This window comes from Phasianus colchicus, chromosome 34 (assembly GCF_987193195.1).
Source record: "Phasianus colchicus chromosome 34, bPhaCol1.hap1.1, whole genome shotgun sequence".
NCBI classification, from domain to species: Eukaryota; Metazoa; Chordata; class Aves; order Galliformes; family Phasianidae; genus Phasianus; species Phasianus colchicus.
This window is the reverse complement of record NC_143469.1, coordinates 2,677,847-2,703,138: the sequence shown is the minus strand read 5'-3', so window position 1 is coordinate 2,703,138 and position 25,292 is coordinate 2,677,847. Positions and strand designations below refer to the sequence as shown.

The 25,292-nt window shown below is 63.4% G+C and overlaps 2 protein-coding genes across 2 annotated transcripts; both read left to right on the top strand.

Moving 5' to 3' along the window:
- The first annotated feature begins 75 nt into the window (after positions 1 to 75).
- On the top strand, positions 76 to 17,300 carry QTRT1 (queuine tRNA-ribosyltransferase catalytic subunit 1). Its single transcript, XM_090128905.1, has 10 exons — positions 76 to 897; positions 1,216 to 1,284; positions 3,519 to 3,654; positions 6,181 to 6,259; positions 7,773 to 7,888; positions 10,063 to 10,201; positions 11,638 to 11,713; positions 13,009 to 13,118; positions 14,922 to 15,006; positions 17,074 to 17,300. The coding sequence occupies exons 1-10, from the start codon at positions 661 to 663 to the stop codon at positions 17,218 to 17,220; spliced, it is 1,194 nt and encodes a 397-aa protein (XP_089985031.1). The 5' UTR covers positions 76 to 660; the 3' UTR covers positions 17,221 to 17,300.
- A 6,504-nt stretch (positions 17,301 to 23,804) lies between these two features.
- On the top strand, positions 23,805 to 24,991 carry LOC116241515 (beta-1,3-galactosyltransferase 1-like). Its single transcript, XM_031612086.2, has one exon. The coding sequence runs from the start codon at positions 23,933 to 23,935 to the stop codon at positions 24,989 to 24,991; it is 1,059 nt and encodes a 352-aa protein (XP_031467946.2). The 5' UTR covers positions 23,805 to 23,932.
- The last annotated feature ends 301 nt before the right edge of the window (positions 24,992 to 25,292 follow it).

The following is a 25,292-nucleotide window of genomic DNA, read 5'->3' as shown; positions in this document are numbered from 1 at the left end:
GATACGTCAAATGGATTGTCAATCATGAGATCGAGCAGTTGATTGGCCCGCGGAACAGGAACAGGAAGAGGAATTCTGGCAGCCCTGGGGGTCCTAAAGGGGGAAGCGGAGGGGGCTAGCGGTTCTCTGGGGGCACAGGGGGCAGCAGGGGCTCTCTCTCGGTACGTGCGAGTACATGAAGGGGACGTGGGGATCACAAAGGGCGCGTTATGAAGACGCTGGGACCGGAAGGAGCTTCGTGTGGGGCGGGGGAGGACGGGTGGGGGGACGCGGGAACCATAAGGGGCTTCTCTGTGGACGCGAGGAGCAGAAGGGGCTCTCCAGGAAACCAAAGGGGCTGGATGTGGGTTCAAGGATTGGTGCCGTGGACGGGCAGAAGGAGGACGCGGGGACCACGGAGGCCCATCCCGGACACACGAGGTCCGGACGCGGTGCCCCACCGCCCGGCAGAGTTCGGGAGGAGCACACGACGCCCATCCGAGGCCGCGGCCCAACATGGCGCCCACCGTCGCTATGGGTTACGCCAACTTCCGGCGCGTACCGCCCGCATTGAAGGCAACTTCCGGTGCGGTGAGAAGAAGCGCCGTTCACGTGACCGGAAGCGATGCCAGAAGGCCGGCCGGAAGCGATGCTGGAAGCACGGTGTAACGCGGTTTCAAGATGGCGGCGCCCAGCGGGACCGGCGCGGGGAAGGCTTCGCTGCTGCGGGTGGTGGCGGAGTGCGGGCAGAGCATGGCGCGGGCGGGGGAGCTGCTGCTACCGCACGGAACCGTGCCCTGCCCCGTCTTCATGCCCGTGGGGACGCGGGGCACCGCCAAAGGAATCACCGCGGAGCAGCTGCGGGCGTTGGGCTGCGGGCTGTGCCTGGGGAACGCTTATCACCTCGGGGCGGCGCCGGTGAGCGGGGCGGGGCGGGGCCTGGGAGGAGGCGGGGCGGGGAGAGGAGCGGGAAAATGGGAGGGGAAGAGGAGGAGGGGGCGGGGCAGCCCGCGTTGTAGCCCCGCCCACCCGGAAGGAGCTCAGCCGGTGGCCACGCCCACAGCGCGGCTGAGGCCACGCCCATTTCGATAGACCACGCCCCCCAGCAACAAGTCACGCCCACGTGGGTGTGAGGCCACGCCCCCCACCTCCGGGCTCTGCCCCCAATGGGCCACCAAACGCCCCCCCCCCCTTTAATTAACCCAATTAACGCAATTAATCGCTCTCCCCCTGCAGGGTCCCGAGGTGGTGCAGCGTGCGGGGGGGCTGCACGGCTTCATGGGGTGGTCCCGCAATCTGCTGACGGTGAGAGACCCCGAGACCCCCCCCAAAAAAGACCCCCCTGAACCCCCCCCAAAAACCCACCCTGCTCCAAACCCCCCCCAAAGACCCCCAGAAGCTTCCCCTGAACCCCCCCCAAACCCCCCCTCCCCAAAAGCCCACCCTGCCCCAAACCCCCCCCAAAGACCCCCCTGAACCCCCCCAAACCCCCCCCAAAAACCCACCCTGCTCCAAACCCCCCCCAAAGACCCCCAGAAGCTCCCCCTGAACCCCCCCGAACCCCCCCTCCCCAAAAGCCCATCCTGCCCCAAAGACCCCCCTGAACCCCCCCAACCCCCCCTCAAAACCCCCCCTGCCCCAAACCCCCCCCAAAGACCCCCCAGAGTCTCCCCCTAAACCCCCCCTCCAAAACCCTCCCTCCCCCAAACCCCCCCCCAAACCCCCCCCCAAAAACCCCCCCTGCCCCAAACCCCCCCCAAAGACCCCCCAGAGTCTCCCCCTGAACCCCCCCCAATCCCCCCCTCCCCAAAAGTCCATCCTGCCCCAAACCCCCCCCAAAGACCCCCCAAAGACCCCCCCAAACCCCCCCCAAAACCCCCCCTGCCCCAACCCCCCCCAAAAACCCCCCCGCTCCAAACCCCCCCAAAGACCCCCAGAAGCTCCCCCTGAACCCCCCCCAAACCCCCCCTCCCCAAAAGTCCATCCTGCCCCAAACCCCCCCCCAAAGACCCCCCTGAACCCCCCCAAACCCCCCCCAAAAACCCCCCCTGCCCCAAACCCCCCCCAAAGACCCCCCAGAAGCTCCCCCTGAACCCCCCCTCCAAAACCCTCCCTCCCCCAAACTCCCCCCAACCCCCCCCCAAAAATCCCCCCTGCCCCAAACCCCCCCCAAAGACCCCCCAGAGGCTCCCCCTGAACCCCCCCCAAACCCCCCCTCCCCAAAAGTCCATCCTGCCCCAAACCCCCCCCCCAAAACCCCCCTGCTCCAAACCCCCCCAAAGACCCCCCAGAGGCTCCCCCTGAACCCCTCCCCAAAAGCCCATCCTGCCCCAAACCCCCCCCAAACCCCCCCCCAAAAACCCCCCCTGCCCCAAAGACCCCCCAGAGTCTCCCCCTGAACCCCCCCCAAACCCCCCCTCCCCAAAAGCCTATCCTGCCCCAAACCCCCCCCAAACCCCCCCCAAAAAATCCCCCCTGCCCCAAATCCCCCCCCAAAGACCCCCCAGAGGCTCCCCCTGAACCCCCCCCAAACCCCCCCTCCCCAAAAACCCCCCCTGCCCCAACCCCCCCCCCCCCATGACCCCCCTGGAGACCCCCCCCAAATCCACTCCCCCCAGACCCCCCCCACCTGAACCCCCCCCCCCGAGGCTCAGCGCCCCAATTACACCCCCGAAAATTAATTATATGTGTGTCCCCCATTTCAAAGACCCCCCCCATCCCTCTCTTTACTAATTAACTTCCCCTTTAATTAACTAATTATACCCCCACCTCTAGACAGTGCGATTCTCCCCCCCCCCATTTCAAAGACCCCCCACCCCCCTCTTTACTAATTAACCCCCCCTCTAATTAACTAATTATACCCCCCACCTCTAGACAGTAGGATTCTTCCCCCCCCCCATTTCAAAGACCCCCACCCTCGTCTTTACTAATTAACCCCCCCTAATTAACTAATTATACCCCCCACCTCTAGACAGTAGGATTCTTCCCCACCCCCCCATTTCAAAGACCCCCCACCCCGGTCTTTACTAATTAACCCCCGCTCTAATTAACTAATTATACTCTCCTCCTCCTCTAGACAGTGCGATTCTCCCCCCCATTTCAAAGACCCCCCACCCCCCTCTTTGCTAATTAACCCCCGCTCTAATTAACTAATTATACCCCCTCATTTCAAAGACCCCCCCATCCCCCTCCTTACTAATTAATCCCCCCTCTAATTAACTAATTATACCCCCCATCTCTAGACAGCGTGATTCTGCCCCCCCCCCCAATTTCAAAGACCCCCCATCCCCTTTTGTCCCCCCCCCAATTAACAACCCCCCTCTGCTAATGAAGGCCCCCCCCTCTTCATTAACACCCCCCGCTAATTACCACCACCCCCCGCTAATTACCACCACCCCCCGCTAATTACCACCCCCCCCTCAGGACAGCGCTGGTTTCCACTGTGAGAAGTGGAGGAGGAGGGCGCGCGCTTTACCTCCCCCCCCCCCCCACTAATTACCCCCCCTCCCCCCAATTAACGGCCCGCTAATTACCCGCAGGACAGCGGCGGTTTCCAGATGGTTTCCCTGTCTGCGCTCTGCGAGGTGTCGGAGGAGGGGGTTCGATTCCGGCCCCCCCACGGCCCCGAAATGCTGCTCAGCCCCGAGCGAGCCATGGGGCTGCAGAACGCGCTGGGTGAGCCCCACAGCGACCCCATGGGGACCCCATAGAGACCCCACAGCGACCCCATAGGGACCCCATGGGGACCCCATAGAGACCCCATAGGGACCCCATGGGGACCCCATAGAGACCCCATAGGGACCCCAGGGCTGCCCCACAGCGACCCCATAGGGACCCCACAGAGACCCCATAGGGACCCCATGGGGACCCCATAGAGACCCCATAGGGACCCCAGGGCTGCCCCATAGGGACCCCATGGGGACCCCCCAGAGACCCCATAGGGACCCCATAAAGACCCCACAGCGACCCCAGGGCTGCCCCAGAGGGACCCCATAGAGACCCCATAGAGACCCCACAGGGACCCCAGGGCTGCCCCATAGGGACCCCACAGCGACCCCATAGGGACCCCATAGGGACCCCACAGAGACCCCAGGGCTGCCCCAGAGGGACCCCATGGGGACCCCATAGAGACCCCATAGAGACCCCATGGGGACCCCAGGGCTGCCCCATAGGGACCCCACAGCGACCCCATAGGGACCCCATGGGGACCCCATAGAGACCCCATAGGGACCCCAGGGCTGCCCCATAGGGACCCCATAGGGACCCCATAGGGACCCCACAGCGACCCCATAAAGACCCCATAGGGACACCATAGGGACCCCAGGGCTGCCCCACAGCGACCCCAGAGGGACCCCAGAGGGACCCCAGGGCTGCCCCATAAAGACCCCATAGGGACCCCCCAGAGACCTCACAGCGACCCCATAGGGACCCCATAGAGACCCCATAGGGACCCCAGGGCTGCCCCACAGCGACCCCATAGGGACCCGATAAAGGCCCCATAGAGACCCCAGGGCTGCCCCACAGCGACCCCACAGGGACCCCTCAGCAACCCCACAGGGACCCCATAGGGACCCCATAAAGACCCCAGAGGGACCCCACAGGGACCCCAGGGCTGCCCTATAGGGAGCCCATAGAGACCCCATAAGGAGCCCACAGACACCCCATAGGGAACCCCATAGAGGCCCCAGGGCTGCCCCACAGAGACCCCACAGCGACCCCAGATGGACCCCACAGGGACCCCATAGGGACCCCAGGGCTGCCCCATAGGGACCCCACAAAGACCCCATAGGGACCCTATAAAGACCCCACAGCGACCCATTAGGGACCCCAGGGCTGCCCTATAGGGACCCCCCAGAGACCCTATAGGCACCCCACAGGGACCCCAGGGCTGCCCTATAGGGACCCCCCAGAGGGACCCCAGAGGGACCCCAGGGCTGCCCCATAGGGACCCCATAAAGACCCCATAGGGACCCCCCAGAGACCCCACAGCGACCCCATAGGGACCCCATAAAGACCCCATAGAGACCCCAGAGGGACCCCAGGGCTGCCCCACAGCGACCCCATAAAGACCCCACAGGGACCCCATGGGGACCCCAGGGCTGCCCCAGAGTGACCCCATAGGGACCCCACAGAGACCCCACAAAGACCCCAGGGCTGCCCCACAGCAACCCCATAGGGACCCCACAGGGACCCCATAAAGACCCCATAGGGACCCCACAGCGACCCCAGGGCTGCTCCACAGAGACCCCATAGGGGCCCCATGGCTGCCCCACAGACACCCCGTGGGGACCCCACAAAGACCCCAGGGCTGCCCCAGAGGGACCCCATAGGGACCCCACAGAGACCCCATAAAGACCCCATAGGGACCCCATAGAGGATTCAGGGCTGCCCCACAGCGACCCCATAGGGACCCCACGGAGACCCCATAGGGACCCCACGGAGACCCCATAGGGACCCCATAAAGACCCCATAGGGACCCCAGGGCTGCCCCATAGGGACCCCCTAGGGACCCCACAGAGACCCCAGGGCTGCCCCATAGGGACCCCACAGGTTCCATAGCTGTGGGGGGACGTGGGGGTTATGGGGCCGCCCCATAGCGCTGTGGGGGGACGTGGGGGTTATGGGGCCGCCCCATAGCTGTGGGGTGGTGAGGGGGATGTGGGGGTTATGGGGCCGCCTCATAGCTGTGGGGGGGTGAGGGGGATGTGGGGCTGCCCCATAGCTGTAGGGGGACATGGGGGTTATGGGGCCGCCCCATAGCGCTGTGGGGAGATGAGGGGGACGTGGGGGTTATGGGGCTGCCCCATAGCTATGGGGGGGTGAGGGGGGATGTGGGGCTTATGGGGCCGCCCCATAGCTGTGGGGGGGTGAGGGGGGGATGTGGGGGTTATGGGGCTGCCCCATAGCTATGGGGGGGGTGAGGGGGACGTGGGGGTTATGGGGCTGCCCCATAGCTGTGGGGGGACATGGGGGTTATGGGGCCGCCCCATAGCTGTGGGGAGATGAGGGGGACATGGGGGTTGTGGGGCCGCCCCATAGCTGTGGGGGGACATGGGGGTTATGGGGCCGCCCCATAGCTGTGGGGGGGTGAGGGGGGGATGTGGGGGTTATGGGGCCGCCCCATAGCTGTGGGGGATGAGGGGGACGTGGAGGTTATGGGGCCGCCCCATAGCGCTGTGGGGCCGCCCCACATCCCCGCAGGAGCCGACATTGTGATGCAGCTGGACGACGTGGTGAGCAGCACCCAGACGGGGCCGCGCGTGGAGGAGGCCATGCTCAGGTGGGCCCCTGCTAATTAGGGCCCCCCTGCTAATTAGGGCCCCTGCTAATTAGGGCCCCCCTGCTAATTAGGGCCCCCCTGCTAATTAGGGCCCCCCTGCTAATTAGGTCCCCCCTGCTAATTAGGAGCCCTCGCTTAGGAGATTGGTCTTATCAGGGATCGTCCACTTTAGGAGCCCCCCAGCAATGAAAGACCTTTCCCAATTAGGGACCCCCCAATTAGGGACACCCCAATTAAGGACCCCCCCATGGCTGTGGGGTGCCCCGTGGCAGCTGTGCCCCATAGATGTGGGGTGCCCCATAGATGTGGGGTGGCCCATGGCAGCTGTGCCCCATAGATGTGGGAGTGCCCCATGACAGCTGTGCCCCATGGCAACTGTGCCCCACAACAGCTGTGCCCCATAGATGTGGGGCACCCCATAGCAGCTCAATTCACCCCATAGCAGTTCAGCTCACCCCACAGATGTGGGGCACCCCACAGCAGCCCGGCTCACCCCATAGTGGTTTACCCCATAGATGTGGGGCACCCACAGCAGGTCAGCTCACCCCATAGATGTGGGGCACCCCACAGCAGTTCAGTTCACCCCAGGGATGTGGGGCACCCCATAGATGTGGGGCACCCCATAGCAGCTCCCCCCACAGCAGCTCAGTTCACCCCATAGCGGCTGCCCCCATAGCAGCTCCCCCCGTCAGTGGGGCGCCCCCTCTCAGTGGGGCAGCCCATAGCAGCTCCCCCCATAGCAGCTCCCCCCATAGCAGCTCCCCCCATAGCAGCTCCCCCCATAGCAGCTCCCCCCTGTCAGTGGGGCGCCCCATAGCAGCTCAGCTCCCCCCATAGCAGCTCAGTTCACCCCATAGCGGCTCCCCCCATAGCAGCTCCTCCCACCAGTGGGGTGCCCCCTGTCAGTGGGGCGCCCCATAGCAGCTCAGCTCCCCCCACAGCGGCTGCCCCCATAGCGGCTCCCCCCATAGCAGCTCAGTTCACCCCATAGCGGCTCCCCCCATAGCAGTGGGGCGCCCCATAGATGTGGGGCACCCCACAGCAGCTCAGCTCCCCCCATAGCAGCTCAGTTCACCCCATAGCAGCTGCCCCCATAGCAGCTCCCCCCTGTCAGTGGGGCGCCCCACAGCAGCTCAGCTCCCCCCATAGCAGCTCCCCCCCATCAGTGGGGCAGCCCATAGCAGCTCCCCCCATAGCAGTGGGGCTCCCCATAGATGTGGGGCACCCCACAGCAGCTCAGTTCCCCCCATAGTGGCTGCCCCCATGGCAGTGGGGCGCCCCACAGCAGCTCAGTTCACCCCATAGCTGCTCAGCTCCCCCCATAGCAGCTCCCCCCCGTCAGTGGGGCGCCCCATAGCAGCTCAGCTCCCCCCATAGCGGCTGCCCCCCATAGCAGCTCAGCTCCCCCCATAGCGGCTGCCCCCCATAGCAGCTGCCCCCATAGCGGCTGCCCCATCAGTGGGGCGCCCCCCATCAGTGGGGCAGCCCCCCGCCAGCCCGCCGTGCCCCACAGGTCGGTGCGCTGGCTGGATCGCTGCCTTGCGGCCCACGGCCGCCCCACGGAGCAGCGGCTCTTCGCCATCATCCAGGGGGGCCTCAGCCCCACACTGCGCCGCCGCTGCCTCGCAGGTACGCTGCCCCACAGCTGCCCCACATCAGCCCTACAGCTGCCCTATAGCTGCCCTATAGCTGCCCCACACTGCCCCACACTGCCCTATAGCTGCCCTAAATCTGCCCCACACTGCCCCACACTGCCCCACAGCTGCCCCACAGCTGCCCCACACCGCCCTAAATCTGCCCCACACTGCCCCACACTGCCCCACACTGCCCTATAGCTGCCCCACACCGCCCTAAATCTGCCCCACACTGCCCTATAGCTGCCCCAAGTCTGCCCCACAGCTGCCCCACACCGCCCTAAATCTGCCCCTCAGCTGCCCCTCAGCTGCCCCTCAGCTGCCCTATATCTGCCCTAAATCTGCCCCACATCAGCCCCACACTGCCCCACATCAGCCCCACACCTGCCCTATAACTACCCTAAATCTGCCCTACAGCTGCCCCACACCGCCCTATATCTGCCCCACACCACCCTATATCTGCCCCACACCGCCCCACACCGCCCTATAGCTGCCCTAAATCTGCCCCTCAGGTGCCCCACAGCTGCCCCACAGCTGCCCCACACTGCCCTAAATCTGCCCCACACCTGCCCCACATCAGCCCCACAGCTGCCCTATAACTACCCTAAATCTGCCCCACAGCTGCCCTGTCTGCCCCACATCAGCCCCACATCAGCCCCACATCAGCCCCACAGCTGCCCTATAGCTGCCCCAAATCTGCCCCACACCTGCCCTATAGCTGCCCCACATCTGCCCCACACTGCCCTATAACTACCCTAAATCTGCCCCAAATCTGCCCCACACTGCCCTATATCTGCCCCACACTGCCCTATAGCTGCCCCAAATCTGCCCCACACTGCCCTATAACTACCCTAAATCTGCCCCAAATCTGCCCCACACTGCCCTATATCTGCCCCACACTGCCCTATAGCTGCCCCAAATCTGCCCCACACTGCCCTAAGTCTGCCCCACAGCTGCCCCACAGCTGCCCTATAACTACCCCAAATCTGCCCCTCAGATGCCCCACAGCTGCCCCAAATCTGCCCCTCAGCTGCCCTATAGCTGTCCAACAGCTGCCCCAAATCTGCCCTATAGCTGCCCTAAATCTGCCCCACAGCTGCCCCACACTTGCCCCAAATCTGCCCCTCAGCTGCCCCACATCAGCCCCTCAGCTGCCCTATAGCTGCCCCACATCAGCCCCAAATCTGCCCCTCAGCTGCCCTAAGTCTGCCCCACATTTGCCCTAAATCTGCCCCACACCTGCCCCACATCAGCCCCACAGCTGCCCTATAACTACCCTAAATCTGCCCCACATCTGCCCCACACCTGCCCTAAATCTGCCCCTTCCTCTCACTTCCCCCTCACTTCCCCCCTGCTTCCCTTCCGCTTCCTCCCTGCTTCCCCCCCCTCCTCTCACTTCCCCCCCCTCCTCCCCCTTCCCCCCCCTCACTTCCCCCCCGCTTCCTCCCCACTTCCTCTCACATCCTCCCCACTTCCTCCCCCCTTTCTCACACTTCCCCCCCGATCCTCTCACTCCCCCCTCCTCTCACTTCCTCCCCACTTCCTCCCCCCTCCTCCCACTTCCCCCCTGCCTCCTCTCACTTCCCCCCTCCTCTCACTTCCCCCCTCCTCTCACTTCCCCCCTCCTCTCACTTCCCCCCTCCTCTCACTTCCCCCCTCCTCTCACTTCCCCCCTCCTCTCACTTCCTCCCCACTTCCTCCTCCCTTCCTTCCACTTCCTTCCCACTTCCTCCCCCCTCCCCCCCGCTTCCCCCCCACTTTCCCCCCACTTCCTCTCACTTCCCCCTGCTTCCTCCCCCCTTCCTCTCACTCCCCGCTTTCTCCCCGCTTTCTCCCCGCTTTCTCCCCGCTTTCTCCCCGCTTTCTCCCCGCTTTCTCCCCGCTTTCTCCCCGCTTTCTCCCCGCTTTCTCCCCGCTTCCTCCCCACTTCCTCCCCACTTCCCCCCCGCTTCCTCCCCCCTTCCCCCCCTTCCTCTCACTCCCCCCTCCTCTCACTTCCTCCCCACTTCCTCCTCCCTTCCTTCCGCTTCCCCCCCGCTTCCCCCCCACTTCCTCCCCACTTCCTCTCACTTCCCCCCTTCCTCCCCCCTTTCTCACACTTCCCCCCCGCTTCCCCCCCACTTCCTCCCCCCTCCCCCCACTTCCTCCCCCCTCCCCCCCTTCCCGCAGCGATGACGCAGCGCGAGGTGGCGGGTTTTGCCATCGGGGGGCTGAGCGGGGGGGAGGACAAGGAGCTTTTTTGGCGGACCGTGAAGTTCAGCACCGAGCGGCTGCCGCCCCACAAACCGCGGTACCTCATGGGAGTGGGGTGAGCAGCTGCGGCCGCCGGGGGGCGCCATGGGGCGCTATAGGGCGCTATGGGGCAGTGTGGGGTGCTGTGGGGCGCTGTGGGACCGTGTGGGGTGCTGTGGGGCAGTGTGGGGTGCTGTGGGGCACTGTGGGGCGCTATGGGACCGTGTGGGGTGCTATGGGGTGCTATAGGGTGCTATGGGGCAGTGTGGGGCGCTATGGGGTGCTGTGGGGGTGCTATAGGGTGCTATGGGGCAGTGTGGGGTGCTGTGGGGCGCTATGGGGCGCTATGGGGTGCTATAGGGTGCTATGGGACCGTGTGGGGTGCTGTGGGGTGCTATAAAGTGCTATGGGGCGCTATGGGGCAGTGTGGGGCGCTATGGGACCGTGCTATGGGGCACCATAGGGTGCTATGGGGCAGTGTGGGGTGCTATGGGGCGCTATGGGATACTATGGGACTGTGTGGGGTGCTATGGGGTGCTATAGGGTGCTATGGGGCAGTGTGGGGTGCTATGGGGTGCTATAGGGTGCTATGGGGCAGTGTGGGGTGCTGTGGGGCGCTATGGGGCGCTATAGGGTGCTATGGGGCGGTGTGGGGTGCTATGGGGTGCTATAGGGTGCTATGGGGCAGTGTGGGGTGCTGTGGGGCGCTATGGGGCGCTATAGGGTGCTATGGGGTGCTATGGGGCGGTGTGGGGTGCTATGGGGTGCTATAGGGTGCTATGGGGCAGTGTGGGGCGCTATGGGGCGCTATGGGGCGCTATAGGGTGCTATGGGGTGCCATGGGGCGGTGTGGGGTGCTATGGTGTGCTATAGGGTGCTGTGGGGCAGTGTGGGTTGGTGTGGGGCGCTATAGGGCACTATGGGGTGCTATGGGGTGGTATGGGGTGCTATAGGGCCATGTGGGGTGCTGTGGGGTGATGAGGGGCGCTGTGGGGCGCTGCGGTTGTGAGGGGACAAACCCCAATCCCTGATGGGTGTGGGTCTGTGGGGCACAGGGTGCTGGGACGTGGATCTGTGGGGCCGGGATCTGTGGGGCCAGGATCTGTGGGGCTGGGATCTGTGGGGCACAGGGTGCTGGGACGTGGATCTGTGGGGCCGGGATCTGTGGGGCCGGGATCTGTGGGGCTGGGATCTGTGGGGCACAGGGTGGTGGGATGTGGATCTGTGGGGCACAGGGTGGTGGGATGTGGATCTGTGGGGCACAGGGTGCTGGGACATGGATCTGTGGGGCACAGGGTGGTGTGAGATGGATCTGTGGGGCTGGGATCTGTGGGGCTGAGGTCTATGGGGCTGGGATCTGTGGGGCTGAGATGTGTGGGGCACAGGGTGGTGTGAGATGGATCTGTGGGGCTGGGATCTGTGGGGCTGAGATGTGTGGGGCACAGGGTGGTGTGAGATGGATCTGTGGGGCTGGGATCTGTGGGGCTGAGATGTGTGGGTCCCGCCCCACAGCTACGACACGGACCTGGTGGTTTGCGTGGCGCTCGGCTGCGACATGTTTGACTGCGTCTTCCCCACACGGACCGCGGTAATGGGGGGCAGATCTGGGGCGCGGATCTGTGGGGCGGATGGGGGGGGGCGCAGATCTGTGGGGCGGATGGGGGGGCGCAGATCTGTGGGGCGGATGGGGGGGCGCAGATCTGTGGGGCGGATGGGGGGGCGCAGATCTGTGGGGCAGATTGGGGGGCGCAGATCTGTGGGGCAGATTGGGGGGCGCGGATCTGTGGGGCGGATGGGGGGGGGGGCAGATCTGTGGGGCGGATTGGGGGGGTGCAGATCTGTGGGGCGGATGGGGGGGCGCAGATCTGTGGGGCGGATGGGGGGGGCGCAGATCTGTGGGGCGGATGGGGGGGGCGCAGATCTGTGGGGCGGATGGGGGGGGGGCAGATCTGTGGGGCGGATGGGGGGGGGGCGCAGATCTGGGGGGCGGATGGGGGGCACAGATGTGTGGGGCGGATGGGGGGGGCAGATCTGTGGGGCGGATGGGGGGCGCAGATCTGTGGGGCGGATGGGGGGGGGCAGATCTGTGGGGCGGATTGGGGGGGTGCAGATCTGGGGGGCGGATGGGGGGGGGGCACAGATGTGTGGGGCGGATGGGGGGCGGCAGATGTGTGGGGCGGATGGGGGGCGCAGATCTGTGGGGCGGATGGGGGGGGGAGATCTGTGGGGCGGATGGGGGGCGCAGATCTGTGGGGCGGATGGGGGGCGCAGATCTGTGGGGCGGATGGGGGGGGGGAGATCTGTGGGGCGGATGCGGGGCTGCAGATCTGTGGGGCGGATGGGGGGGGCAGATCTATGGGAGGGCAGATCTATGGGGTGGATGGGGGGTGCAGATCTATGGGGCTGGTGTGAGGGCAGATCTGTGGGGTAGATGGGGGTGGGCTCAGATCTATGGGGCAGATGGGGGGGTGCAGATCTTTGGGGCAGATCTGTGGGGCAGATGGGGGGGCTCAGATCTGTGGGGCGGATGGGGGGAGTGCAGATCTATGGCGCAGGTGTGGGGGGCAGATCTGTGGGGTGGATGGGGGGGGCACAGATCTGTGGGGCGGATGGGGGGCTCATGTCTGTGGGGCAGATGGGGGGCAGCTCAGATCTGTGGGGCAGATGGGGGGCACAGATCTGTGGGGCAGATGGAGGGCCTCAGACCTACGGGGCGGATGGGGGGCGCAGATGTGTGGGGCAGATGGGGGGCAGATCTGTGGGGCAGATGGGGGGCAGATGTGTGGGGCAGATTGGGGGCGGCTCAGATCTATGGGGCGGATGGGGGGCAGATGTGTGGGGCAGATGGGGGGTCCCTTCCCCCCCAAGCCCTTCTCCCCACAGCGCTTCGGCTCGGCGCTGGGCCCATGGGGGTCCCTGCAGCTGAAGAACCGGCAGTTTGCCAAGGATTTCCGCCCCATTGATGAGGACTGCGACTGCCCCACGTGTCAGCGGTGCGATGGGGGGCGCGGAGCTGTGGGGCTCGGATCTGTGGGGTGCAGAGCTGGGGGGCACGGAGCTGGGGGAACTCAGAGCTGTGGGGCGTGGAGCTGTGGGGCGTGGAGCTGTGGGGCACGGAGCTGTGGGGCACGGAGCTGTGGGGCTCAGATGTGTGGGGCACGGAGCTGTGGGGTGCAGAGCTGGGGGGGCTCGGAGCTGTGGGGCACGGAGCTGTGGGGCGCAGAGCTGGGGGGACTCAGATCTGTGGGGTACGGATCTGTGGGGCTTGGAGCTGTGGGGCGCGGAGCTGTGGGGCACGGATTTGTGGGGTGCAGAGCTATGGGGTACAGATCTGTGGGGCGTGGAGCTGTGGGGTGCAGAGCTGGGGGGCACGGAGCTGGGGGGCTCAGAGCTATGGGGCACGGATCTGTGGGGCGTGGATCTGTGGGGCTTGGATCTGTGGGGTGCAGAGCTGGGGGGCATGGAGCTGGGGGGACTCGGATCTGTGGGGCGTGGATCTGTGGGGCGTGGATCTGTGGGGCGTGGAGCTGTGGGGCACGGAGCTGTGGGGCTCGGATCTGTGGGGTGCAGAGCTGGGGGGCACGGAGCTGGGGGACTCAGATCTGGGGGGCTCAGAGCTGTGGGGCGCGGAGCTGTGGGGCTCGGATCTGTGGGATGCAGAGCTGTGGGGCTCGGATCTGTGGGGTGCAGAGCTGGGGGGCATGGAGCTGGGGGGACTCGGAGCTGGGGGGCTCAGAGCTGTGGGGCGCGGAGCTGGGGGGCACGGATCTGTGCGGCTGAACTCTATGGAGGCATGGATCTATGGGGCACAGATCTGTGGGGCTCAGATCTATGGGGCAGGACTTTATGGGTCACTAATCTATGGGGCAGAGTTCTATGGGGCTCACATCTATGGGGCAGGGCTCAATGGGTCTCAGGTCTATGGGGCGGGGCTCTGTGGGGCAGGGCTCTGTGGGGATCTATGGGGCAGGGCTCTGTGGGGCTCTGTGGGGCGGGGCTCTGTGGAGATCTGTGGGGCAGGGCTCTGTGGGGCGGGGCTCTGTGGGGCGGGGCTCTGTGGGGCACGGAGCTGTGGGGCAGGGCTCTGTGGGGCAGGGCTCTGTGGGGCGGGGCTCTGTGGGGCACGGAGCTATGGGGCAGGGCTCTGTGGGGCTCAGGTCTATGGGGCAGGGCTCTGTGGGGCTCAGGTCTATGGGGCAGGGCTCTGTGGGGCGGGGCTCTGTGGGGCTCAGAGCTGTGGGGCGGGGCTCTGTGGGGCGGGGCTCTGTGGGGCGGGGCTCTGTGGGGATCTATGGGGCAGGGCTCTGTGGGGCGGGGCTCTGTGGGGCTCAGAGCTGTGGGGCAGGGCTCTGTGGGGCACGGAGCTATGGGGCAGGGCTCTATGGGGCAGGGCTCTGTGGGGCTCAGGTCTATGGGGCGGGGCTCTGTGGGGCTCAGAGCTGTGGGGCAGGGCTCTGTGGGGCGGGGCTCTGTGGGGCTCTGTGGGGCGGGGCTCTGTGGGGCAGGGCTCTGTGGGGCTCTGTGGGGCAGGGCTCTGTGGGGCAGGGCTCTGTGGGGATCTATGGGGCAGGGCTCTGTGGGGCAGGGCTCTGTGGGGCTCAGAGCTGTGGGGCAGGGCTCTGTGGGGATCTATGGGGCAGGGCTCTGTGGGGCGGGGCTCTGTGGGGCAGGGCTCTGTGGGGCTCTGTGGGGATCTATGGGGCAGGGCTCTGTGGGGCGGGGCTCTGTGGGGCTCAGATCTATGGGGCAGGGCTCTGTGGGGCGGGGCTCTGTGGGGCTGACGCCGTGTCCCGCAGGCACAGCCGCGCGTTCCTCCACGCGTTGCTGCGCTCCGACCCCGCGGCGCTGCACCACATCACCGTGCACAACATCGCCTACCAGGTGAAAACGGGGGGCGGGGATCCGTGGGGCGGGGATCGATGGGGTCATGGATCCATGGGGCTCAGCTCTATGGGGTCATGGATCCATGGGGCACAGATCTATGGGGCTCAGCTCTATGGGGTGTGAGTCCATGGGGCTCATCTCTATGGGGCTCAGCTCTATGGGGATGTGGATCTATGGGGCTCAGTTCTATGAGGGCACAGATCTATGGGGGGTGAGAGTCCATGGGGCTCAGCTCTTTGGGGGCGCGCATCTATGGGGCAGAGATCTATGGGGCTCAGCTCTATGGGGGCTTGGATCCATGGGGCTCAGCTCTATGGGGCACAGATCCATGGGGCTCAGCTCTATGGGGTGAGAGTCCATGGGGCTCAGCTCTTTGGGGGCGGGGATCTATGGGGCGGAGATCTCTGGGGCTCAGCTCTATGGGGTGTGAGTCCATGGGGCTCAGCTCTATGAGGCTCAGCTCTGGGGGGGCGCAGATCTGTGGGGCTCAGCTCTATGGGGGTGTGGATCCATGGGGCTCAGCTCTACGGGGGCTCAGCTCTATGGGGTCATGAATCCATGGGGCACAGATCCATGGGGCTCAGTTCTATGAGGTCTCAGCTCTATGGAGGTGTGGATCTATGGGGCTCAGCTCTATGGGGTCTCAGCTCTATGGGGGCGTGGATCTATGGGGTCATGGATCCATGGGGCACAGATCTATGGGGCTCAGCTCTATGGGGTCATGGATCCATGGGGCACAGATCCATGGGGATCAGCTCTATGGGGTCATGGATCCATGGGGCACAGATCTATGGGGCTCAGCTCTATGGGGTCATGGATCCATGGGGCACAGATCTATGGGGCTCAGCTCTATGGGGTCATGGATCCATGGGGCACAGATCCATGGGGATCAGCTCTATGGGGACGCGGATCTATGGGGGCTCATCTCTATGGGGCTCAGCTCTATGGGGATGTGGATCTATGGGGCTCAGTTCTATGAGGGCACAGATCTATGGGGGGTGAGAGTCCATGGGGCGCGCATCTATGGGGCAGAGATCTATGGGGCTCAGCTCTATGGGGGCTTGGATCCATGGGGCTCAGCTCTATGGGGCTCAGTCCTATTGGGGCATGGATCTATGGGGCTCATCTCTATGGGGACGTGGATCTATGGGGCCCAGCTCCATGGGGGCGCAGATCTATGGGGCTCAGCTTTATGGGGGGCACAGCTCTATGGGGCTCAGGTCCATGGGGGCACGGATCTATGGGGCTCAGCTCTATGGGGCTCAGTTCTATGGGGACACAGATCTATGGGGCTCAGCTCTATGGGGGCACAGATCTATGGGGACGCGGATCTATGGGGCTCAGCTCTATGGGGACACAGATCTATGGGGCTCAGCTCTATGGGGACACAGATCTATGGGGCTCAGCTCTATGGGGGCACAGATCTATGGGGCTCAGCTCTATGGGGACGCGGATCCATGGGGCTCAGCTCTATGGGGGCGCGGATCTATGGGGCTCAGCTCTATGGGGATGTGGATCCATGGGGCTCAGCTCTATGGGGATGTGGATTTATGGGGGCTCGGCTCTATGGGGCTCAGTTCTATTGGGGCATGGATCTATGGGGCTCAGCTCTATGGGGCATAGATCCATGGGGCTCAGTTCTATGGGGCTCAGCTTTATGGGGGCGCGGATCTCTGGGGCTCATCTCTATGGGGCGCGGATCTATGGGGCTCATCTCTATGGGGGCGCGGATCTATGGGGCTCAGCTCTATGGGGACGCGGATCTATGGGGCTCAGCTCTATGGGGCGCGGATCTATGGGGCTCAGCTCTATGGGGGCTCAGCTCTATGGGGGCTCAGCTCTATGGGGGCTCAGCTCTATGGGGGCGCGGATCTATGGGGCTCAGTTCTATTGGGGCATGGATCTATGGGGCTCATCTCTATGGGGACGCGGATCTCTGGGGGCTCGGCTCTATGGGGCTCAGCTCTGGGGGGGCGCGGATCTCTGGGGCTCGGCTCTATGGGGCTCAGCTCTATGGGGCTCGGCTCTATGGGTCGTGACCCCCCGCCCCCCTTCGCCCCACAGCTGCGGTTGATGCGGGCGATGCGGGCCAGCATCGTGGAGCGGCGCTTCCCCGCTTTCGTGCGGGATTTCATGCGGCGCCGCTACGGGGCGACCCCCCCCTCGTGGGCGGAGGCGGCGCTGCGCTCCGTCGGCATCGAACTGAGCTGAGGGGGGGGGGGCGATCCGTGGGACCCCCCCCCAAAATAAACCTCCCCGCCCCGCTGGGCGGTGGGCGACGTTTGTAACGACGGCGGCGGTGGTTATTGGGGGGGGGGGCGGAGATGGGGGGAACGCAAATGGGGCGGGGGGGGGGAGGGGGACATCAATGGGGGGAGGGGGGAACAGAATTGCGGCTGGGGGGGCACAGGTGGGGCGGGGGGAGGAGGAAAGGAGGGGGGTTGGGGAGCGCAAATGGGGCCGGGGGGGGGGGCGCAAATGGGGCCGGGGGAACAGAATTGGGGTTGGGGCCACAGATGGGGCGGGGGGGCATCAATGGGATCTGGGGGGGGGTCGGGGAGGGGGGGGGGTCGGGTGGCGGGGGGGGCAGCAGACGGGCGCTGCCGCCGCTCCGCTTCCGGCGTTCATCGCCCCCCCCCCGGCCGGGTGGGAACCGCAGCGCCGCCAACGGGGCTCAGCGCGGCCCGGCGCTGCCGTTCATCGCCATTCCGGCCATTCATCGCTCCGCTCGTCCGCTTCGTCCCTTCATTCATCCCTTCCCGTCCATCCATTCATCCCTTCCCGTCCCTTCATTCATCCTTTCCCATCCGTTCATTCATCCTTTCCCATCTTTTCATTCATTCCTTCCCTTCCATCCATTCATATTTTCCCGTCCATCCATTCATCCCTTCCCATCTGTTCATTCATCCCTTCTGTCCGTTCATCCGCTTCGTCCGTTCATTCATCTTTTCCCTTCCATCCATTCATCCTTTCCCATCTTTTCATTCATCCCTTCCCACCCATTCATTCATCTTTTCCCATCCATTCATCCCTTCCCATCCTTTCATTCATCCCTTCTGTCCCTTCATTCATCCCTTCTGTCCCTTCATTCATCCCTTCCCGTCCCTTCATTCATCCTTTCCCGTCCATCCATTCATCCCTTCCCATCTGTTCATTCATCCCTCCTGTCCGTTCATCCGCTTCGTCCGTTCATTCATATTTTCCCATCCCTTCATTCATCCTTTCCCATCTTTTCATTCATCCTTTCCCGTCTTTTCATTCATCCCTTCCCATCCGTTCATTCACATTTTCCCATCCATTCATCCCTTCCCATCCCTTCATTCATCCTTTCCCATCTTTTCATTCATCCCTTCCCATCCGTTCATCCGCTTCGTCCCTTCATTCATCCCTTCCCGTCCCTTCATTCATCTTTTCCCACCCGTTCATTCATATTTTCCCGTCCATTCATCCCTTCCCATCCTTTCATTCATCCCTTCTGTCTGTTCATTCATTTTTTCCCGCACCTTCATTCATCTTTTCCCACCCGTTCATTCATATTTTCCCTTCCATTCATTCATCCTTTCCCATCCGTTCATTCATCTTTTCCCATCTTTTCATTCATCTTTTCCCACCCGTTCATTCATCTTTTCCCTTCCATTCATTCATCTTTTCCCATCCATTTATTCATCTTTTCCCACCCGTTCATTCATCTTTTCCCACCCGTTCATTCATCTTTTCCCATCTGTTCATTCATCTTTTCCCACCCGTTTATTCATCTTTTCCCATCCCTTCATTCATCCCTTCCCATCTTTTCATTCATTCCTTCCCTTCCATTCATTCATCCCTTCCCATCCCTTCGCTCTCGTTCCCATTTGTTGACGCTGCGGTCGCAGCCCCCTTCCCCTCCCCCCCCCTTCATGTCCCCCCACGTGGGGGTGGGGGCCGTTATGGGGCACAGATCTATGGGGCAGGGTTTGGGTGGGGATCGTTATGGGGCACAGATCTATAGGGCAGAGTTCAGGGGGGTTGTTATGGGGCACAGATCTATAGGGCAGAGTTCGGGGGGGTCGTTATGGGCACAGATGTGTGGGGTGGGGGTCATTATGGGGCACAGATGTGTGGGGTGGGGGTCGTTATGGGGCACAGATCTATAGGGTAGAGTTCATGGGGGGTCGTTATGGGGCACAGATCTATAGGGCAGAGTTCGGGGGGGTCGTTATGGGGCACAGATGTGTGGGGTGGGGGTCGTTATGGGGCACAGATGTGTGGGGCAGGGTTCAGGAGGGTCAATATGGGGCACAGATCTATGGGGGGGGGTTTGGGGTAGGGGTCAATATGGGGCACAGATCTGTGGGGTGGGGGTCGTTATGGGGCACAGATCTGTGGGGTGGGTTCGTTATGGGGCACAGATGTGTGGGGCAGGGTTCAGGGGGGGTCGTTATGGGCACAGATCTGTGGGGGGGTTTGGGGTAGGGGTCAATATGGGCACAGATCTGTGGGGTGGGGGTCGTTATGGGGCACAGATCTGTGGGGTGGGGGTCGTTATGGGGCACAGATGTGTGGGGCAGGGTTCAGGGGGGGGGTCTTTATGGGGCACAGATGTGGGGGGGGGGTTGGGGTAGGGGTCGTTACGGGGCACAGATCTGTGGGGTGGGGGTCTTTATGGGGCACAGATCTGTGGGGGAGTTGGGGTAGGGGTCGTTATGGGGCACAGATGTGTGGGGGGTTTGGGGTAGGGGTCATTATGGGGCACAGATCTGTGGGGTGGGGGTCGTTATGGGGCACAGATGTGTGGGGCAGGGTTCAGGGGGGTCTTTATGGGGCACAGATGTGTGGGGGGTTTGGGGTAGGGGTCAATATGGGGCACAGATGTGTGGGGTGGGGGTCGTTATGGGGCACAGATGTGTGGGGCAGGGTTCAGGGGGGTCTTTATGGGGCACAGATCTATAGGGGGGTTTGGGGTAGGGGTCGTTATGGGGCACAGATCTGTGGGGCAGGGTTCTGGGGGGGTCGTTATGGGGCACAGATCTGTGGGGTGGGGGTCATTATGGGCACAGATCTGTGGGGTGGGGGGTCGTTATGGGCACAGATCTGTGGGGTGGGGGTCGTTATGGGCACAGATGTGTGGGGTGGGGGTCGTTATGGGCACAGATGTGTGGGGTGGGGGTCGTTATGGGGCACAGATCTGTGGGGTGGGGGTCGTTATGGGGCACAGATGTGTGGGGCAGGATTGGGGTGGGGTCGTTATCAGGCAAAGATCTGTGGGGTGGGGTTTGGGGTGGGGTTTGGGGTGGGGTGGCAGCGTCACTGCAGGAACTGAGCGCTGCAGGAGTGGCCACAGTGCGAACAGGTGGGAACTGGGAGGAACTGGGGGGGAGGGGGGGGGGGTACTGGGAGAGACTGGGAGCACTGGGGGGGGGATTGGGAAGTTGGGGGGGCTGCAAACGGGTCGGACTGGGGGGCGGTGGGAGTGCTGGGAGGTGTTACTGGGATCCATGGGGGCTGAACTGGGAGCACTGGGGGCTGAACTGGGAGTGGGGCAGAGCTGGGAGCGGAGCCTGGGGGGGGGGGGGAAACTGGGAGAGCTGAACTGGGAGAACTGGGAGAACTGGGAACGGCTGAGTGCGGAGGGGGCTGCCCCACATGGGGGCCTCCAGGGGTCGAGTGCCCACATGGTGCCCCACTGTGCCCCGTTGTGCCCCATTGTGGCCCCACTGTCCCCCATTGTGCCCCGTTGTGCCCCATTGTGCCCCATTGTGCCCCATTGTGCTCCACTGTCCCCCATTGTGCCCCGTTGTGCCCCATTGTCCCCCATTGTGCCCCGTTCTGCCCCATTGTGCCCCATTGTCCCCCATTGTCCCCCATTGTGCCCCATTGTGTCCATATTGTGTCCCATTTTCCCCCACTGTCCCCCATTGTCCCCCGTTGTGCTCCATTATGTCTTTATTGTCCCCCATTGTCCCCCATTGTGGCCCCATTGTCCCCCATTGTGCCCCATTGTGTCCTTATTGTGTCCCATTTTCCCCCACTGTCCCCCATTGTGCCCCATTGTCCCCCATTGTGCCCCGTTGTGCCCCATTGTCCCCCATTGTGCCCCGTTCTGCCCCATTGTGGCCCCACTGTCCCCCATTGTCCCCCATTGTGCCCCATTGTGTCCATATTGTGTCCCATTTTCCCCCACTGTCCCCCATTGTCCCCCGTTGTGCTCCATTATGTCTTTATTGTCCCCCATTGTCCCCCATTGTGGCCCATTGTGCCCCATTGTGTCCTTATTGTGTCCCATTGTCCCCCACTGTCCCCCATTGTCCCCCATTGTCCCCCATTGTCCCCCATTGTCCCCCATTGTCCCCCATTGTGTCCCATTTTCCCCCGTTGTGCCCCATTGTGTCCCATTGTGCTCCACTGTCCCCCATTGTGCCCCATTGTGTCCTTATTGTGCCCCATTGTCCCCCATTTGTCCCCCCTGTGTCTCCATTGTCCCCATTATGTCCCATTGTGCCCCATTGTCCCCCGTTGTGCCCCATTGTCCCCCGTTGTCCCCCATTTTCCCCCATTGTCCCCCATTGTGCCCCATTGTGCCCCTATTGTACCTCCACTGTGCCCCACTGTGCCCCACTGTGTCCCGTTGTCCCCCGTTGTGTCCTTATTGTGCCCCATTGTGCGTCTCCCATTGTCCCCCGTTGTGCCCCATTATGTCCTTATTGTGTCCCATTGTCCCCCATTGTGTCCCTATTGTACCTCCACTGTGCCCCACTGTGTCCCCATTGTTCCCACTGTGTCCCGTTGTCCCCCATTGTGCCCCATTGTGTCCTTATTGTCCCACTGTGCCCCACTGTGCCCCACTGTGCTCCACTGTGCCCCATTGTCCCCTGTTGTCCCCCATTGTGCCCTTATTGTCCCATCGTGCCCCATCGTGCCCCGTTGTCCCCCATTGTGCCCCATTGTGCCCCATTGTGCCCCATTGTCCCCTGTTGTCCCCATGGTGCCCCATTGTGCCACATTGTCCCCCATGGTCCCACTGTCCCCCATTGTCCCACTGTCCCCTGCCCCCGTTGCGCCCCCCCGTGAGCGCTGGGTGCTGTGGGTGCTGGGCGCCGCCTGCTGGCTGCTGTTCCATCGCTTCCCATTTGGCCCGTTGGTTCCCATTGGTTCCCGTTGGTTCCTTCTGATTGGTTCCCACTGGTTCCTTCTGATTGGTTCCCACTGGTTCCTTCTGGTTCCCATTGGTTCCCGTTGGTTCCTTCTGATTCCCATTGGTTCCCACTGGTTCCTCCTGATTCCCATTGGTTCCCGTTGGTTCCTCCTGATTCCCATTGGTTCCCGTTAGTTCCTTCTGATTGGTTCCCACTGGTTCCTTCTGATTCCCATTGGTTCCCACTGGTTCCTTCTGGTTCCCATTGGTTCCCGTTGGTTCCTTCTGATTGGTTCCCGCTGGTTCCTTCTGATTCCCATTGGTTCCCACTGGTTCCTCCTGATTCCCATTGGTTCCCACTGGTTCCTTCTGATTCCCACTGGTTCCCATTGCTTCCATTGGTTCCCATTGGTTCCCATTGGTTCCCATTGCTGCCCATTGCTGCCCATTGGTTCCCATTGGTTCCCATTGCTGCCTACTGGTTCCCATTGGTTCCCATTGGTTCCCATTGATTCCCATTCCTTCCATTGGTTCCCATGGGTTCCCATTGGTTCCCATTGCTTCCATTGGTTGCCATTGATTCCCATGGGTTCCCATTGGTTCCCATTGCTGCCTACTTGTTCCCATTGGTTCCCACTTGTTCCCATGGGTTCCCATTGGTTCCCATTGCTGCCTACTGGTTCCCATTGGTTCCCATTGCTTCCCATTGCTTCCCATTGCTTCCCATTGGTTCCCATTGCTTCCTACTGGCTCCCACTGGTCCCCATTGGTCCCCATTGGTCCCCATTGGTCCCCATTGGTTCCTACTGGTTCCCATTGCTGCCTACTGGTTCCCATTGGTCCCCACAGGTTCCCATTGGTTCCCATTGGTCCCCACAGGTTCCCATTGGTTCCCACTGGTCCCCATTGGTTCCCATTGGTTCCCACGTCTTCCCCCCGGTTCCCATTGCTCCCGCAGGTTCTGCCATGCGCTGGCCGCGCTCAGCTCATCTCCCCACGCTGCTGCTGGTGCTGTTGGCTCTTCTGCTTCTGTGGCAGCACCGCAACCCCGACCCCTCCAGCACCCCCAGCACCCCCAGCACCCCCAGCACCGCCGCTGTCTTCCGGTGGCTCCCAGCCACGCGTCACCCCCTGCTTCCCATTGGTTCCCATTGGTTCCCATTGGTTCCCATTGCTTCCATTGGTTCCCATTGGTTCCCATTGCTTCCATTGGTTCCCATTGGTTCCCATTGGTTCCCGTTGGTTCCCATTGATTCCCATTGGTTCCATTGGTTCCATTGCTTCCATTGGTTCCCATTGATTCCCATTGGTTCCCATTGGTTCCATTGGTTCCCATTGATTCCCATGGGTTCCCATTGGTTCCATTGGTTCCCATTGCTGCCTACTGGTTCCCATTGGTTCCCATTGGTCCACATTGCTCCCCACTGATCCCCATTGATTCCATTGGTCCCCATTGGTTCCCATTGCTGCCTACTGGTTCCCATTGGTTCCCACTGGTTCCCATGGTTTCCCATTGGTTCCCATTGCTGCCTACTGGTTCCCATTGGTTCCCACTGGTTCCCATTGCTTCCCATTGCTTCCCATTGGTTCCCATTGCTTCCATTGGCTCCCACTGGTTCCCATTGGCTCCCACTGGTTCCCATTGCTTCCTACTGGCTCCCACTGGTCCCCATTGTTTCCCATTGGTTCCCATTGCTGCCTACTGGTTCCCATTGGTCCCCACAGGTTCCCATTGCTTCCCACTGGTCCCCACCGGTTCCCATTGGTTCCCACGTCTTCCCCCCGGTTCCCATTGCTCCCGCAGGTTCTGCCATGCGCTGGCCGCGCTCAGCTCATCTCCCCACGCTGCTGCTGGTGCTGTTGGCTCTTCTGCTTCTGTGGCAGCACCGCAACCCCGACCCCTCCAGCACCCCCAGCACCCCCAGCACCCCCAGCACCCCCAGCACCCCCAGCACCCCCAGCACCCCCAGCACCGCCGCTGCCTTCCGGTGGCTCCCAGCCACGCGTCACCCCCTGCAGCCGCCGTACCCGGGGCCGTACCGCTTCCTCCTCAACGAGCCCCACAAGTGCCGCGGCTCCCGGCCTCCGTTCCTGGTTCTTCTGGTGGCCTCTCAGCCGTGGGACGTGGAGGGCCGCGCCGCCATCCGCCGCACGTGGGGCTCGGAGCTGTCGGTGCCCGGCGTCCCGGTGGTTCGGTTGTTCCTCACCGGCGTCCATCCGGTGTTCGGCGCCGAGTTGGGCCGGCTGTTGGCGGAGGAAAGCTCCGTCCACCGCGACATCCTACAGCAGGACTTCGTGGACACGTACCACAACCTGACCCTAAAAACCCTGATGGGGCTGCAGTGGGTGTCCCGGCACTGCCGCGCCGCCAGCTACGTGCTGAAGGCCGACACCGACGTCTTCCTCAACCTGGCTTTCCTGGTGCACCGCATCCTTCGGCCCCGCCGCCCACCGCGCCGGCGCTTCGCCCTCGGTTACGTCTACCGCGGCACCGGGCCGCTGCGGGACCCCAGATACAAATGGTTCGTGCCCCCCCAGGTTTACCCCCACCCCACGTACCCCCCGTATTGCGCCGGTCCCGCTTACGTCCTATCCGGCGACGTCGCCGTCGCGGCGTTCGGCGCGGCGCAGGTTCTGCCGTTGTTCAACATGGAGGACGCCTTCGTGGGGGTCTGCCTGAAGTTTTTGGGGGTGGAGGTGACCGACGGCCCCCCCGGCACTTTCAATATGGGGCGGCTGCCCTACGAGCGCTGCCGCTTCAGCCGCGCCGTCATGGTTCACCGCTACGAGCCGCGGGAGGTGCTGAGGATCTGGCCCGACTTCAAGGCTGATAACGGGACGTGTCCGCCATGGGGGGGGTGGGACGGGTAGGGGGGGGTGGGACACAGAGGGGTGGGGTGGGACCCGGAGGGGTGGGACACAGAGAGGAGAGGTGGGACCCATAGGATGTGATGGGACCCAGAGGGGAGAGGTGGGACCCATAGGAATGGGGTGGGACCCATAGGAATGGGGTGGGACCCATAGGATGTGATGGGACCCAGAGGGATGTGCTGGGACCCATAGGGATGGGGTGGGACCCATAGGGGAGAGGTGGGACCCATAGGAATGGGGTGGGACCCAGAGGGATGTGATGGGACCCATAGGGATGTGATGGACCCATAGGAATGGGGCG

Excerpts from the sequence above, each read along its gene's own strand:
- QTRT1 (XM_090128905.1), top strand. The coding sequence starts at position 661 with ATGGCGGCGCCCAGCGGGACCGGCGCGGGGAAGGCTTCGCTGCTGCGG. Across the intron at positions 3,655-6,180 it reads GGGGCTGCAGAACGCGCTGG|GAGCCGACATTGTGATGCAG; the intron begins GTGAGCCCCACA and ends ACATCCCCGCAG. Across the intron at positions 11,714-13,008 it reads TCTTCCCCACACGGACCGCG|CGCTTCGGCTCGGCGCTGGG; the intron begins GTAATGGGGGGC and ends TTCTCCCCACAG.
- LOC116241515 (XM_031612086.2), top strand. The coding sequence starts at position 23,933 with ATGCGCTGGCCGCGCTCAGCTCATCTCCCCACGCTGCTGCTGGTGCTG.